Here is a 17,021-nt window from a genome sequence, read left to right on the forward strand (position 1 = left end):
GTGTACAACAATCACATAGGCAGTTAAGGACATTTAAACTTATTCCTGCTCTGTTTTACCAGGCTCACCTGAGGCTGGGACCATATCTAAGACCATTTGTGTACAGCACTATAAACATGCATGGTGTTTAGAGCCCCTGATCCCGTAATGAGTTCTGTGCAGGTCGACACCCTGAGGTGCAGAGTCCATTAAAATTAATGGGGCTCAGTTGGAGATGCACCCTGCAGGGAACTCATTGCAAGCGCAGAATGAGAGAGAATAAAATTAGTGACAGAGCAATCTCCTGCCTGCCACGTTCTTTCATGGTATACATGATTTCTGTACTTGGCTGCTCTCTTGCTCATAATCAATCTACCATCTTGATACTATTTATAGGGTATGGTGGGAATAAAATGTTTCAAAGGATGCTGATTAAGCCTCAGTGTGGTCAAACAATACACAGTGTGTGTGAAATTGAGTCATACTCTTTGTCAGTACATTATACAATGCAGTCTGCAAAGGAGTGTCATGGTCGCACTGTTCAAAGATTTTGTTCCATATACGTTCTACATTAATTGCATAACATGAATGTGAACTCCCTTGCTTGAGACATTAAAATCTAATCTGCACACGTTCAGTGGCAGAGTAACGCACAGGCCCATGGGCCCCTGGCCAATTTGGGGTCCCCCCACAGGAGCACTGGAGCCTGTATAGAAGTGGGGGGGGCCACCGGTGCCGGAACTGTAGCCCTGCGCTCCAGGCCAGGTGGGAAGCTGGAGCCGGGCTGTGGTAAAAGCCGCTCAGAGAGCCTGGGCCACTGTGGGAGCCCCAGACCCACCACCTGCCCTAGGTGAGGGGCTGGGATGCCTGAGATCAGCCCCTGGCATGTGTTCCGTCCCCCACCCCCGGGACACTCTGCCGAGAGCTGGTCCGTGCATAGGTGTAGATTTGGGGGGCGGGGGCATTGCTCTTTTTCAAGTGGCCGCAGGGCAGGTCTGGCAGTGGCGGGGTCCTGGATGGAGGAGTGGGGCTGGTCTCCATGGTGACTGTGTCACCAAGCCCCACACCATGTCTGCGCCTGGCCCTGGCCCCTTTGCCTGGATAAGGCCCCAGGGCTCATGCAGAGCCACCCCGGGTGGGTAGCGCAGGTGCTGGGCGGTTGTGGGCAGTGGGAGCTGGGGCACTGTCCAGCAGAGCCTGCACTGCGGGGAGCCTTGCTATGGGCCAACTCAGGGCACATCCCACTCCAGCGGGTCACGGTGACCACTCTTGGGCAGAGGGGTAACTGAAGGGCTTGGGCTCCCCTGTTAAGCCCGCTCATCCCCTCCTCACAACACCAGCAGCTCAGGTACCACTCCAGGCAGGGGGAGCGAGCCAGTGAACCAGGGGAACCAGCTTCAGCACATGCATCTGTGTGTGCACAGGCCTGCCTCACCATGCGCCCCCGCCCCCGGCCAAATATAGCAGTGAAATTACATCTATGGGTCTGGGGCTACCCACAGTGGCCCAGGCTCCCTGGGTGGCTCTTACCATGGCCCAACTTCTGGTCTGGCCGGGGGCAGGGCCTGGGGGAAGGGAAGGAGAAGGGGACAGGGCCCCATGGTAAGAGGTGTTTGGGGGGGCCCAAATGTTCTTTGGGCCCAGGACCCCAATAAATCATAATCTGCCTCTGCATACGCTACTAAAAAGAGTGCAGGGACTAGTCCTTGGTTGCAGGGGTGGCAGGTTTGTATAATTTTTGGTGATGCCCAGGATGGGTCCAAGTCCCCCCACCCCTGCCCTGTAAGCCGATATATATATTTTTTAATAACGTAAAAATGGACTTTAAGCGTTTAACAGTTTCCCTATACTGCACAATGTGGGTGGTGGGATGGGGCGAGGGCTGTGGGGTGGGGCTGTGGATGAGGGGTTCAGGATGGTGCGCAGGGCTGGGGCAGAGGGTTGGGATGCAGGGTGTGTGTGAGGGCTCTGGCTGGGGGTGTGGGCTCTGGGATGGGGCTGAGGATGAGGCCTTTGGGGTGCAGGCAGGTGTGGGGCCAGAGAGGAGGACCCCCCACCCCTCCACCCCTCTCCCCCCTGGTAGCACACTCACCCTGCACCACTGTGACTGCACATGCTGCTAGGGCCCCTCTTAGGTCCAGGGGGTTACACTTCCCCAGAGCAAGAAATCCTCATTCAAAAAACAAGAACGACAAGAGTTCAGAGGGAAAACTGACAATCAACAAACTTTTCCCCATCCTCATCTCCGCAGAGCGATTACGGGGAAAGGGACTTCACCCGGGGAGACAGAAGGGGGTGGGGGGGGAACGCGATGCGGCATTGTTGTTTGCAGCACACCAAAACAGCCCGCTTTTCTCCCCAAGTGCAGATGGGGAGGAGGAAGCGTTGGGGGCAATTGGCATGCCCTGGCTACAGCCACAAAGAAGGGAAACTAGCAAAAGAAAAGCGGAAGCGAGGACGGGAAGGAAAAAGCCCAAAGCAGGCTGAGCAGCCAACCGGGGGCTCCCTGAGCTGCTGCAGTCACTCACTCACTCCTCTGACCCTCCGCCCAAACCCCTCAGCAGCGGCTGGCGAGGGAGCACAGCACGGCGAGGCAGGGCTGTCGCCCGCTGCCCCAGGCCCAGGCAGGGACACTTGGGGGAGGCGCACGGGGCAGCAGGCAGGCCGGGGGAGAGACCTGGCCCCAAACATCGGTGGAGCCGGGCCTCCGTACCCTGACTATTGCTGGAGCATGGGCACCATGGGCTCATATAACTTGCCGCCCCTTGCTTGGTTGGTAAAATGGGTCTGATAACCACCTGTGTTGTTCCCATCCTTCACTGCCTCCGTTAATTGAGGGTCTAAGGCAATACTTGAAGGCAGTTCTTTAATTCCTATTGGCCACGGGGGTGCAGGCTAGAGCCATTACACCACAGCAGCACTGTGCATGACTCTTCATGGGCCCCCGCCCCTCCCCCCACAAAAATGCAGGCCCTTGTCTGGAGTTGCTTTCGCTGTGAAGTCAACATAAGCAAAGTGGGACAGGGTAGGAGCGCAAGTACATGTCACTGCTGAAATCCTTATTATGGCTATAATGCGCTGCTTTCTCTCTGCATTTCTTTACTATGCTAGGGTGTGTTTGAAATGACGACTGGGGTGGAAGTCAGCCATGGAGGACTCAGTCTAGTGAGGAAGATCATTTGGATCATATTGATATAAAGAGTGGAGAGCTCAAAATTACCCTAGGCAGTTGTTATAAAGCAGCATAAGTGCCCTAGAGTTCAGTGGGGCTCTGGTAGTTGCAACAGCTGAATACCCAGCTCATAATTTCCTTGATATTTGTCTGCTAGGGATAAGGGAAGGAGGAAGCTAGTCCCACCGATTGTTGCTGTTTGTTTTTCTCAGTATCTATCCTGCCATTGAATTTTTCTACTTTAAATGAAAAGTCACTTTTTCCCCATGGCCTGACAACTGCTTTGCTAGGAAGAAGCAAATGTGATTAATTTATTTCTTTAAGCGCTCTCTTTTGGGAAGGTGTGGGAGGGAAGAGTTGACATGGGATAGCAAAAGTAGCACTGCTGCTGGGGTGATTTGATTTTTTTTATGGCAGATACTCACTATTGTTGCCCTTTTTGACCCAAACAACTATGCAAATTTCAGGGCCTGAGGGATGTTTCAGCTGGAAGTAGAAATAGATGGAAGCTGGTATGCAGCATAACTTGGATGCCAGCTTGTTGGTTGTAAGTTCCTTATGAAGTAGGATCACGAATTTTGGTTAGAGGTATTCCTGGAGGTTTCATCACATGACAATTTTTAATTAAAGAGTAATCTTTAATTCCTGAAGACTCCAAGACAATCCTGGAGCAGTGGCAACCTTGTAAAGTCCTGCTCATCTGAGCACACAAGGAACCAAGAACAAAATAAGCCATTTAAACTAACAGCCCCAAGGCTCATTAGCAAACAGATCCAAAAGCTCTCTCTCGCTAGCTTTGCCAGGGTCACGCTGTGCTCAAAGGCTAGTGCTTGGCTTTCTTGCCTCTGTCACTTTCTCTGGGTGTGTTTGTTCTCTTTCTCATAACACCCCACTCTTGGTCACAGTACCCAGGGGAAGCCCCCACCTCCTTGGTCCTAGTTTCTGGGCAGACTCTACTAGACTCTGTGTGTGTGCATGCACACACGGGTGCATCCATTTAACTATCTTAAATGAAGGGTATGTTCACCTCTCAATTTGAGCAACATTTTAACTCAACCCCAACAAGATTTCATCCAGCTCATAACAGTAAATTTCATCTGTGCACCAGAGAGATCAGGCTATAATGCCACTCTCAGCTGAAAATTAAGGTAGGAATCTTTATCAACTTTCAGTGCCCACAGAACTCTGAGCTGCTGCTGTTGACAACAGCCCAGTGCCCCTAGTGAATTAGATACAACTGTGCTGGGAAAGGGAGGTGAGGTAAAGAGAATTAACACTGAGATGGGCTAGTACTCAACATTAAAATTAAGTTCTGATTTAAAATGGTTCAAGAAAAAATGTCAATGATTTGGGCAAAAAAAAGTTTATTTAAACTGGTCATAAAGTGACAGTAGACTGTGGAAAAATGATGTCTTCATTCATGCTTCATCAGCCACTAGATCCCAAACACAGTCTTTAAATATGGTCTCACAGCTGCATCCATGCCACTGTAGTGTTTCTAGCATAGACATAGAATAGCCAGGTTGGAAGGGATCTCAAGAGGTCATCTAGTCCAACCCTAACTAAATCATCCCAGCCAGGGCTTTGTCAAGCCTGACCTTAAAAACCTCTAAGGAAGGAGATTCCATGGCCTCCGTAGGTAACCCATTCCAGTGCTTCACCACCCTCCTAGTGAAAACGTTTTTCCTAACATCCAATCTAAACCTCCCACACTGCAACTTGAGACCATTATTCCTTGTTCGCTCATCTGCTACCACTGAGAACAGTCTAGATCCATCATCTTTGGAGACTTCCTTTCAGGTAGTTGAAAGCAGCTATCAAATCCCCCCTCATTCTTCTCTTCTGCAGACTAAACAATCCCAGTTCCCTCAGCCTCTCCTCATAAGTCATGTGTTCCAGCCCCCTAATCATTTTTGTTGCTTTTCGCTGGACTCTTTCCAATTTTTCCACATCCTTCTTGTAGTGTGGGGCCCAAAACTGGTCACAGTACTCCAGATGAGGCCTCACCAATGTCAAATAGAGGGGAATGATCACGTCCCTCAATTAACTCAACATAGCCTGAGTTAAACTGATGCTAGTTATAAAGCCCCATGATGCTGCTGGAGCATAAAGGGGGAGTTAGGCCTTGTCAACATACAAAAGTTGTATCACTGTAATGAAGCTTATAGCAGTATAGCTATTCCCACCCAGGAAGAGGAATAAGCTATTCTGCTGTAACCATTTTTATACTAGTATAATTGCATGCACTCTAGGGGTTGTACCAGTGTGACTTTAAAGAAAGAAAAAAAACACCCTTAACAAAAATAGTTATACCTATATAAAATCTGTGTGTAGGCCAGGCCTTAAAGCAGGCGTTTGCGAGCTGTCAGCCTCCACCCTAAACCCCACTTCGCATCCAGTATTTATAATGGCGTTAAATATATAAAAAAAACCCTATTTTTAATTTATAAGGGGAGGGGGTCACACTCAGAGGTTTGCTATGTGAAAGGGGTCACCAGTACAAAAGTTTGAGAACCACTGCCTTAAAGCATAAGTGAGGCTTGGTTTACATCTAAAACTTAAGTTGACCGAGCTCCCTTTCTCAGGGTTTGAAAAATTCACAGCCTGAGAGACCCAACTAAGCCAAACTAAGCCCCACTGTAGAGACTGCTGGGTTGACGGAAGAACTCTTCTGTCCACCTAGCTACTGCCTCTTGGGGAGGTGGATTTACTGCAGTGCCAGAAGACCCCCTTCCATCGCTGTAGTGAGGGCCTACAGTACAGCCGCACAGCTGCAGCGTTTCTAGCATGAACACACCCGAAGGATTAGCCCCTTTAACACAGCCTGGGTTTTCAATAGGCCCCTATAACCATACAATTAAAATGTCAAGGCCAAAATAAATGCACCAGCCACTCTGCATAGACTGAATCACACAAATAAGTGGCCTGATTTTCAGTCGTGCTATAAACCAGCAGTTCCCACAAGCTTTGATGTGAGCATAGGGTGACCAGATGTCCCGCTTTTATAGGGACAGTATGGATATTTGGGGCTTTTTCTTATATAGGTTTCTATTATCCCCCACCTCCTGTCCCGATTTTTCCACACTTGCTGTCTGGTCACCCTCTGTGAGCAGCAGATGTATGGCACCTGTGTAAATGAGACAACTGGTTTAGGCATCTAAATACAGAAATGGGGGCCTCACTTTAGGCACGCATATTTGACATTCTTGGCTATGGCATCAATCTGAAAAGCAATTTCAAATAAAAGCTTCAGCTTTAAGCTATAACACAAATAGAACCTCACTTTTTAAAGAAGTTGACTTTAACCCTTTTATTCAACCACAGAGACGCTAACCTGGGCTGGAGATGCAACTTTAAAGTTTCATCAGAAAATTGTATATCAATAAATGCAGGAATGACAAGTATCCAAGGGAAAAGGGAAGAGAAACAGTAAAAAAAATAAAAAGCAATTAGGAAGAGCACTGAGCATATTACTGTACAAATCTTCCGTACAGGAACTCTGTCCTGCATGAGGAGAAAAATGAAGACACCCTCTTCTAGGTATACTCCTCCGGGGTTATGCTTGCTTCCTACAATGCAGGCAGCACATCCCTGCAGACATGGAGATGTTGTGAGGAGTTTATACAGGAACCATTACCACCACCCCTCTTTAGGACGTTTTTACAATAGCAAAGTGGTAGGGAAAGGTGATGACTTCTGCTTGCTCACTACAATACACAAAGGGTGCTGGTCTGGCCCAAAGGATATTACCCCAAAGGCAAGGATGCAAATATCGCCTTATGAAATGAGTGCTACATTTTGAATGCACAGCACTGTTTTCGTTACATTTGTGGATCTCCAAGTACTAGAACTGGGATGAGACAGGGAAGGCTTAATTCATGTCAGCAGTTTAAGGAGACAACCCATGCCTGCCAATTGTGCGGCAGTGAAGGTATATAAGAGTGAAGTAGGAGTGAAGGCAGCCGGCTTCAGCCCCAGGGTCAACATGTGTGAGCATGCTCAGTACAAGCCAAGCAGCAAATCGGGGGGGGGGGGGAAGGGGGGCACATGACCCTGGAGGCCCCTCCACGCATCCCCCACCGCACTTAAAGTTTAGATCAACCTAGCTCCTTACCCCTGGGGTAGTTATAGCTAAGTCAACAGAAGAATTCCTCTGTCAACCTAACTACCACCACACGGAGAGGTGGATTAACTTCAGTGACAGAGAAACCCCTTCCATTGCTTTAGGCTGCATCTCCAGCACAGGTAGCAGAGCTGGAGCTGTGCCATTGTAGCCCCTCTAGGATAGGCATGGCCTCAGTCATTTCATCTCAGAAAGAAAGGAGTCACGTGCTGCTGGATGATGAAGGAAGCATTTGCAAGGAAAAACAACAACAAGTCCACTTTTCATCCACTACTGGTCATTGGGTTTTATCCTAGTTAGTTTAATCAGCTGATTCATTATGGTTTTCAGAGCACATTTATGTAAGACAAATTACCACCTTAAAATAAAACCTCCAACATTTACATACACAGTAACATGATATACAACATAGTTTGTATTAATATACAAGTTATTCCATTAGCAGCTATAATAATTTCACATATAGAACATGGCTTTACTTTCTACAGTTTTAGGCACACTGGAAAGGTTTTATCAATGGGGTAACGGGTATGTTAGCATACCCAAATAAATACACTGGCCCACACACCCTCAGTTGCTGTATTTTTAGAATTATGCCAGTTCACACCAGCTGAGGATTCAACCCTAATTGAAGAATGAAAGGACAAGGTAACACTGAAGATTTTGCAATCTCTTATATACCTTCTAGATAAGAAAAACCCTTATCAACTTTTAAATGTTATGATTTTACTAATATATGAAATTCAGCTTCACTCAAAGAAATATTTGGGTAAAACAAAATGTTTTTTTTTTTTGAATTGTTAAGAGGGTGATCTCACCTGTAGAAAAAAAAAATTGAAGCACAAGATCAATACTTGTTACTGTTGAGAGAAATGTGATAAAATGTAAAGATGGTTTATACAGGTTTGGCATTTGTAGTGTTTCTTTACTAGGATTCAAAAAAGTTTGATGCATAAAAGCTGTGGAACACTTCAATTTGATTTGCTTGTAGAAAAAGCAGTATTTGAAATAAAAAATGGTTAAGATGATACGTTTAATGCATTAGCAATGCATTACCCTCACTTAAGTGCTGTCCTGAATATGAGCCTAAGTCCCAAGCACATGCTTAAATACAGTCCTGAATTGGGACCAGATTCTCAGGTCCAGCAAAGCACTTAAATACATGCTGAAAGTTCAGCATGCAAGTAGTCTCATTTGCTTCAGTGGATCTAGTCATGTATTGAACTAAGCACATGCTTAAGTGCTTTGCTTGCTTGAAGAATAGTCAGTCTATTTCAAAATTACTTACAACATCTGCTACAACAGGGAACATGATTTCAAATCAAAGTATTAAAAGCCTGAAGAAATAATCCCTCATTTAAATAATAAAACCAGCCAGATTCCATAACATATGCAATCAATTATAAAAACTGATTAAATACTATCTTTAAAAAAAAAGTTTATAACTTATGAGGCAGGTAAACAATTATGAAAAGATTTTCCTTCACAAAAGCTTCATTTATAAATTCTACTCAGAAAGTGTTGCTTAAAACTTTCTATCAAGGAAATACAGAAATATATTTATCACAGTTGTCAGAACTTTATAATACAGGGTGTGTTAGTCTCTATTGTAACCACTCCTCTTATTTTCCAAGATTTATAACTCAGCCATTTAAAAAAGGAAAGGGAAAAAAAATGCTACAGGCTACATAAAAAAAAAAAAAGTGTGTGAGAGAGGGAGACTGGGTTTATCGTTCCCTTTAGGAGAAATTAAAAGTTTTGGGCCTCTTACAAATGTACAAAAATAAAGATGAGTAAATAGATTCAGATACTTTGCCATTAGATTCCAAACTAGCTTCTATTCTTAAAGTATTTTGGGATACTTATGGAAGGAGAAAATGAGTTATTTTGTTTAGGAAGAGTAACTGTGCCATATGGGATACAAATCCCTTCTAAAATTTAAAAAATAAGTATTTTCACACCACTTTTAAACTCTGTCTGCTGGGCACAGGAAAGTGGCAACTGGACAGAGTTTTGGAAGTCTTCATGTGTTGGAAAATACAAGTGCCTTTAATTCTGTTTAATGTACAAGGATTCTGGTTATAACTTTGGTGGTGCGTTAGCAGGGTAAGCTGATGTTTGCAAAGAAACGTACATTTCTGAATTGGGAATTATTAGGGCTCTCACACTATAGGGATGAGCATAGGAAAGACGCAGAAAAAACAGCTGTCAGTTAATAAAAGTAACAGTACTGAGCCACAGCTGCTCAGTGGAGTAGAACTATGGTTTCAGAGCAATGAGGTTTCCTCCGCTGAACTCTTGTTTAAAGACAGACATTAAACACAAGGCTCTCATTCTGGGTACAAAGTTAACTTGTTCCTATGGCTTCTCTGGTCATCATTTCTGGCAGGAAACTAAACTTTTATACGATTGTCAAGTTACTCTTTGGTTGTCAGGGGAACACGATGAACACATTGCACGTATCCTTGAGAGCTAGCAGGTGCCTTTTACTGTACACCCAGTAGGTCGCTAGACGCTCAAGAAGCACCTGCTTAGGAGGAGAGGTGACGTTCAAATAGAGTGGCAGAACAATGCAGTTACCCACTGCAAGCCTGGGCCTCTATGTCCAAGAGAAGGCCAAACAGGAAACCACCTTCTGTGCAGAGGCACAAGTCAGAGACGTGCTTCAGCTGAGATTTTGGGCAGAGTGAGGATTAGGAAGATTCCAACACCTGTTATGTATCGATGTGGGCAGAGCTGGGTAATAAAATATGATAGGAAAGAAAGAAGTCATAGAATTGTGTCACATAGGTTGAAGACTTCAGTTATATCATACACACACACACACACACACACACCCCTATCTGTTTTTTGGCTTCAGAATGGTACAGCATAAGGAAAATCCTCCATTTGATTTGTCATCTACATACAATAAAAAAAAAAAAAATACTGCACACAACACTTCATTAACGCAATGCCCTCTCCTACAGCCAGGACTTTTTCTTTCTAAAGTCTTCACGAGTCACTGAACATCAGACAGGTAACTTGGTGGGATGTAGTGTTGAACCCACTGCAGACTCTCTGGGGTGCCACTCTTGGTGTGAAGATAGTGAGCCCCTGCGATTTCACAGTGTTTAGTACCTCCTTGGGTTGCAGGAGCAGAGAACTGCCCTTTGTTCTCCCAGTTTCCTTTTAAACCTCATTCTGTTTGACTACTCCAACACAAAGCCAATCCATTCGCTTGCCCCCAGGTGTCAGGATTGTCCCCTCAGATTTTCACATAGTCTCTTTCAGCAGCCCCAGTTTCCGAAGAGCCTCTTTCCTGGCTTCTTCTGTTGAGCCTCGGCCAGAAAACTGGACTGTTATGCCCTGGGATCGAAATCCTGAAGGTCTAGGCAGTGAGCCTGATCTCTTTCTCATATCCAGATTTAAGTCGGACTGCCCATGGTCAAAAAAGCTTTTGGCAACATTCTGTCGAGCAACCTTGTCACTGGTGAGAGTTGTGTCTGGTTTGATCTTCACGGTCTTGCCCATAGGAAGGAGAGGGCTGGGATCGCATTTTAAGGTTGCGTGGATATTTTGATACCCATTAGGAACAGTCTCTCCCTGTTCTTCCTGCAAGTCCTGTATCTTCTGTGTGTTTGGGGCATGATATTGTTGGACCAGACTTGGCCTTCCTTTCACCAGGCCTAGTTTAGTCAGAGCGTCATATCGTATTTGCTCAGAAGTTAGATCTCTTAAGGAGGAGCTTCTGTTGCGAACCAAGAGCTCATTCTTCTGCCACCTCTCTTCTATTTCAGCTGTCCCAAAGGCTGCTCCGTTCATGTTGGCCAGCACCTGGGCCTTGCGCACCTGCACATTGACTGCTGCCTTAGAGATAGTTTGGTTGAATTCTTTCCCACCTGCATTGGTTATGTTGATATTACTTGGAAACCGGTAGGATTTGGGTCCAGGCAGTGGAGGGTGCTTAGGGGCTGGGAAACAGTCTCCATTCTGCACTGGGGCTTTCCTTGTCTCCACAGGCTTCTCCTCCTTGGGGGAAGTGGGAGAGCTTGTCCTGGTCTCATCTTGCTTCTCGGACATTTTCTGAGCCAAGATAAGTGGAGTGGGGATGGCATGATGAAGCTTGGGGTGCGGCACTGGGCATGGAGCAAGAACTCTCTCATCGCTCATCAATGGAGGAGCTGAAGGGTGGCTTGGGGGAGCATCGGGAGGTGGAATCTTCTCAGGCAGCTCATTGCCCTCTGATTTAGGACCATCTGTTCTCCTGGCAGCCTCTGACACTTAAAAAAACAAATGGAATCTCATTAGGTCCTTGCAGAGAGTAGAACACAAGGCTTCCTTTCACGAGTATTGGCCTCTCCCCCCACAACTCCCCCTAGTCCCCCAATTTTTCACTTGAATAAAAAGTTGGAACTTGAGTAGCTTAATGTCTCCTCTGGCAACAAACTAACGCCTCCACTTAGACACTGTCTGTGATGGGTTTGATACAATCCTTCCTTCTGCTAATCCATTATTCCCATACCTGCTAGATGTATGTGCAGTGTTTCAACAGCCTTCTCCTTTTCCTCTATTTCTGGCATTTGGGCCCTTTCTTGGTTACTGTGACCAGAGGGGAAAGAAACATGTTTAAAACCCAAGTAGCGCATTTGCTAATGGGCAAGTCCTCCTCTTCTGCGGAGAGTCTGAGGAACCTGGCTGTGTGTAGGCAACAGGAGGCCACGCTCCATGGGCGCCACCTACCCATGCGGTGGGGTTTGGTCAGTGAAGCCACATTCCTCTAAGCCCTCATGGTGGCTCCACTACCATCAATGCACAAGAGGACTGTCCACAGAAGAGCGGGCTAGAGGTGGGTAAAGGAACGGGTGCATGAACAAGTAGACTTGTTACAGTCGTGCTTGTGCATTTCACTCCTATTGCTCATTGGAACGACCTCATGATACTTTTATTTTGTTAGTGCTCTGGTGTTTCGGGGCGGGGAGCAGAAATTAATAATGTTGAGCTACTAAGCCACGTGGGTGGTACTCAGACAGCCTGTGCCTGCTGGGGGGAGGGGGTGGGAGCAACCCCGGAACAGCTCGAGTCACGCCCCCTCAAGGAGTCCCCTCCTCGGAATGTAGTGCACCCCCTCCCTCCTCCTGGAAAGCAGAGGCCCCTCCCTGCAGTTTGCAGCTGATTCTCCTGCCTCTGTCTCTCCCGCTGGCTCAGCTGCCTTTCAGGAAGGGGGGCCAGGCTGCACCATGTGACCGAGCAATCTTTGGGGGGGTGACCCTGCATGTCTCACTCCATACGTCACCTCTGGTGGTACTGCCACACAAACTTCCCCTACAACAGGGAGGGACATGGCGAAAAATCTGCTTTTTAAAAAGTATGATTCAACAAATTCAGAACAAGAGGTATGTCGGTACTGCAAAGACTTAGAACTTCTGTATCCTGAGTAATAACAGATTTGCTTCAATGTACATATACTAGAAGCGGTCACATTTTACCTGGTGTTACTTCTCTGTTCAGAGTACACTTGTGATCCTTGAGAACAGTGGTTGATTGCACCAAGTCAATGATATCTTCAGATTCTGAATGGCTGGAAACATTTTTGTCCGTTGATCTTGGGGAGTGACAGTGGATACTGCTGTCCTGTAGGACCTGTTCTTCCAAGTCATCATCTAAAGAATCAATCGTTTCTTCAAAAAACCGGAGAACATCCTTCTCCTCATGGGTCAGGTATTGGAGACTCTCATCATCCTACAGTTAGAGAAAAGAGAGTCTTAAAGTGAAAAACAGCAACAAATGCTAGTTGTCTACGATTTTGCAAAGACTGGCTAACTGTGAAAATAGAACACAAATGCAGCACCTGTTTTAAAGAAAAAAGCATGATCCTAACAATTACTATCTTATCAGAAAGAAAAGGAGTACTTGTGGCACCTTAGAGACTAACCAATTTATTTGAGCATAAGCTTTCGTGAGCTACAGCTCACTTCATCCGATGAAATGAGCTGTAGCTCACGAAAGCTTATGCTCAAATAAATTGGTTAGTCTCTAAGGTGCCACAAGTACTCCTTTTCTTTTTGCGAATACAGAGTAACACGGCTGTTACTCTGAAACCTATCTTATCAGAAACTTCCAACCTTAATAAACTATTAAATACTAAGGGGGGGAAAACAGCTTAAATAGCTACAACACCATGATTTAGGCAGTATGGCTTGATAGAGCATAAGTCTTGACTGGAAAGTTTGATTTTTTGGTAGAACTACAAAACTATTAAAAACAAAGGATGAAATAGCCACTGCTGTTATTCCCTATTTTAGCAGAGTGTATGAAACAAAATAAATCTCACTTGCTCTGGTTGAGAATGGATACTACAGAGTATAGGCTTATGTTTTCACAAACGTTCGTGTTTGAGCGTCCGATGCAAGACAGACTAAAGTGTCTGATTTTCAGAAGAGCTAAGTACCCGCCCCTTTTTCGTGTCATATTGGGCTTCCAAAATAGTCGTTTTCGTCACTATCAAGTTGGGGGGAAACAAGAAGATTGGGGTACAGCGATGTGCAGAGACAGATATCCATGATAAACCAACTATCTACAAATTGTAAATACCAAGGATGAAGGAGAATTTGAGAATTAAAAAAAAAAAAAAAAAAAAAAAAAAAAAAAAATCAAAGAAATAGGGAAATTTAGAATAAATATCAGGAAATGCTTCCTGACAGTATCCTGACAGCAGCTAGGCAGGTTTTGTCCAGAAGGGAATAATCCTGCATGAGTGGGGAAACAGACTGGCTGATCCATGAAGTCACTTAGTCTTCCCTGATTCACAGCTCTCGACTAACCTGATCCTGATAACATGGCTAGGAGTAGCAATGCATGACCCTTCTCACACTCCTACCTCATGGGAAGCACCCTCTTTTCCACAAGTAGAAGGATGACAAATAGTGACTAGTAAGGAGTTTTGTTATGAGACAATGGGTGTGGGAAAGACATTTCCCAACAGCTTTGCAGACAGTGTATGCAAGCACCCTGTTCTAGTCGCAATGAGAGGCAAGCGTAGGTTTGCTTCTTTTTCTAGATTACACTTCTCTCATCCAGGTTTCAGAGTAACAGCCGTGTTAGTCTGTATTCGTAAAAAGAAAAGGAGGACTTGTGGCACCTTAGAGACTAACCAGTTTATTTGAGCATGAGCTTTCGTGAGCTACAGCTCACTTCATCCGATGAAGTGAGCTGTAGCTCACGAAAGCTCATGCTCAAATAAACTGGTTAGTCTCTAAGGTGCCACAAGTACTCCTTTTCTTCTCTCATCCAGTGTGTTAACGCAAGAATGGCTAGCAGCTGCTGGCTGCAAACGGGGAACCAGGCAGGGAATCAAGATACAAGTTCCATTTCCATCTCTGCTTTTAGCTTGTTGCATGGCCTGACAAGCCAGACATGTGTAGCTCTACCAGTGCAAAACCCAAGAGGAAACGCAGTTTACACCAAGGCAATGTAACCTGTGCCAAACCAGAGTAAGCTGTGCTGATCAAGCTGTGCTGGGGTAAAGAAGGGTTTGACAAAAGTGTGCACTGGTGCAGATACACCAGTGGCTAAAATCCTGGTGCAGGCAAAGCCTTTGCCTCCGTGCTCCAGTCATTAAAATGGGGACAGTGCTGCTGACCTACCTTCGCAGAACACTATCGTACATAGATGAAAAGCACAAGGTGACTGGCAATAAGCCTTAAAGCACTCAGTGGTGTGGGTGGGTCTGTGATTTAAATAACCACCATGTGGGTGTGAAGGTAAATGCTTTAGGGCTCACAATTAGCTTTATAATCCCAAGCAGCCGATGGAAACCCCCCCCCTCCCCCACTGCTTTACATTTCAGCTTCGATGCCACCTTTGGGTCTTCAGAGCAAAAAACCCACTTGTAAACCAGCCGGGTCAGTACTGGTTGAGCTCCAATCAGTGCAAGCTTTCTAATAAATACGAGAGAAGTCTTGGGTTGTTTTTTCTAACACAAGAAGTTTGCGATGTTGATGCATTCCCTGAGAGCCAGCTGTATTGCTGGCAGAGTAAATGTTGCCAGACGGGTATGAGCAAAGCACTGCGGCTCTGGCACCCATATGCCACACATTAATTGTGTAACCTGAAGCGTACTCCTGACAGACTGGGTGAAATGATCTGGTGACAGCAACTACTGTGTGTCACACTGTATGGAGTGGCTCACAACCGTGAGTATCTACCTCAGGGTGGATTGTCAAAAAGAGAGCAGGCACTCCAAACTGGTGGTATGTTCTATAATTAGATTTCTCCAAGCCAGTAACAAACGTGAACTCCTCGATCACTATAGCAGTCTTACCAGGGTGTCACAGACAGTCCCCTTAGACTCTCCTATCTTGGCACCCAGGCAAGCAGGACTTAGTGATAAATGGTCACCAGAAAATTCACACCATATTCAGGTTGCTTCCAGTCGCAAGGGACCAGTCACTTACCCCAGATCAATTGGTACCCTAGATCTTACACCAAAGACAATACCTGTAGCCAAACCTATAATAAGCTAACTCATTTATTTTCCCTAGTTAATAAATCTTTACAGGTTAAAGCAAGCCAACATATAGCGAGTTGCAATCTAAATCCTAAGAGTGACAGAGTTGTAGTGATCTGTCAATTCAAAGTGTCTTTCAGGGCAGACCCAGGAGGTGACCCCTGGGGATCTCTGGCTTTAGTTTGGGGTCTCTGGCCCTGTGACAGTTCAAGCAGCAAAAGGAAAAACAATTTTCCTTTGTCTTATTGCCTTCATTCAGCTTCCCAATCCATACAGAATGAGCTTCCTTGCACACAGCATTGCCAAGGTGTGACAGGGCCATTAACCAATCCTTTGTACTGCAATGTTCCTTTATGGCCCATCTGATTTTGCTATTTCTTCTGGATGGGCAGTGGAAAAAACCCAACCCCATACACTTCCCATCTGAGTTCATAAGTTCAGAGCAGACATTTTCAAAGTTATAAAGCAAAACTTACGTATTTCCTTTAGCATGGAATATAGACATTATGAATAAGATTGTAGAATGTTTGTAAGTTGCTGCATGAATTAGAGTCTAAACACTAAATACATTCTTAAGACTAATACCTTTTGAGCAACTAACACAAGTGAACTGGTCTGGTCTCCAGCTATGAGTTTGTCAGTTCTTAGCGAATGCCTGCAGCCTTGGCAAGAGCTGGCACCCGCATTACACTGTAGTTTAGTATTTCCATTCTAGCCCCATTTTTAGTTGCTTGTCTAAAGCACCGATTTCTTGGGCTGATGTTTTCAAAGGGTGGTTTCTGCCTTATGGCAGGATTGGGTTTTAAGTCTGAGCAAAATTTTTCAACTACAGTTTAAAAAAAAGAAAAAAAGAAAAAAGTCTCCCATTTAAAAACAAAATCCACCCCCCCACACACACACCAACAAAAAAAACAAAAACCCAACAAACCAACAAAAAAACCCCCCACCACTGTGCCCTCCCCTTCCCCCTCCAAAAAACCCCCATCCATTGAGTTGAAATACCTGGCTGGGGGGTGCGGAGGGGGGTGAACAGGGAAATAGCCCTCACTGTGCAATATGTTAACCCTACAATGCAGGATCAAGGCCTTAGCATATGAACATTGGTTTGCTTTTGACAGAGGCCAGGTCTACACTAAAATGTAGAGACAACTCAGCTACATCGCTCAGGGGTGTGAAAAATCCACCCTGAGTGACATGGTTAAAGTGACCTAATCCCCACTGTAGACAGAGTTCTCTGTCAACCTAGCTACCGCCTCTCT

At 45.5% G+C, this 17,021-nt stretch overlaps 2 protein-coding genes across 5 annotated transcripts in view; one reads left to right on the forward strand and one right to left on the reverse strand.

The window, feature by feature from the left end:
- UPF2 (UPF2 regulator of nonsense mediated mRNA decay) overlaps nucleotides 1-17,021 on the forward strand; it is a 197,470-nt gene that overhangs the window by 149,715 nt on the left and 30,734 nt on the right. The window lies entirely within an intron of this gene.
- Nucleotides 7,555-17,021, reverse strand: part of PROSER2 (proline and serine rich 2) — a 32,302-nt gene continuing 22,835 nt past the window's right edge. For both annotated transcript variants that reach the window (XM_037889323.2, XM_037889324.2), the window contains 2 exons: nucleotides 12,743-12,995; nucleotides 7,555-11,536 (listed from right to left, as the gene is read on the reverse strand). In XM_037889323.2, coding sequence (XP_037745251.1) covers nucleotides 10,530-11,536; nucleotides 12,743-12,995 — 1,260 coding nt within the window. In that variant the 3' untranslated portion in view covers nucleotides 7,555-10,529. The remainder of the gene's footprint in view (nucleotides 11,537-12,742; nucleotides 12,996-17,021) is intronic.

This window comes from Chelonia mydas, chromosome 1 (genome assembly GCF_015237465.2).
Source record: "Chelonia mydas isolate rCheMyd1 chromosome 1, rCheMyd1.pri.v2, whole genome shotgun sequence".
Lineage (NCBI taxonomy): Eukaryota > Metazoa > Chordata > Testudines > Cheloniidae > Chelonia > Chelonia mydas.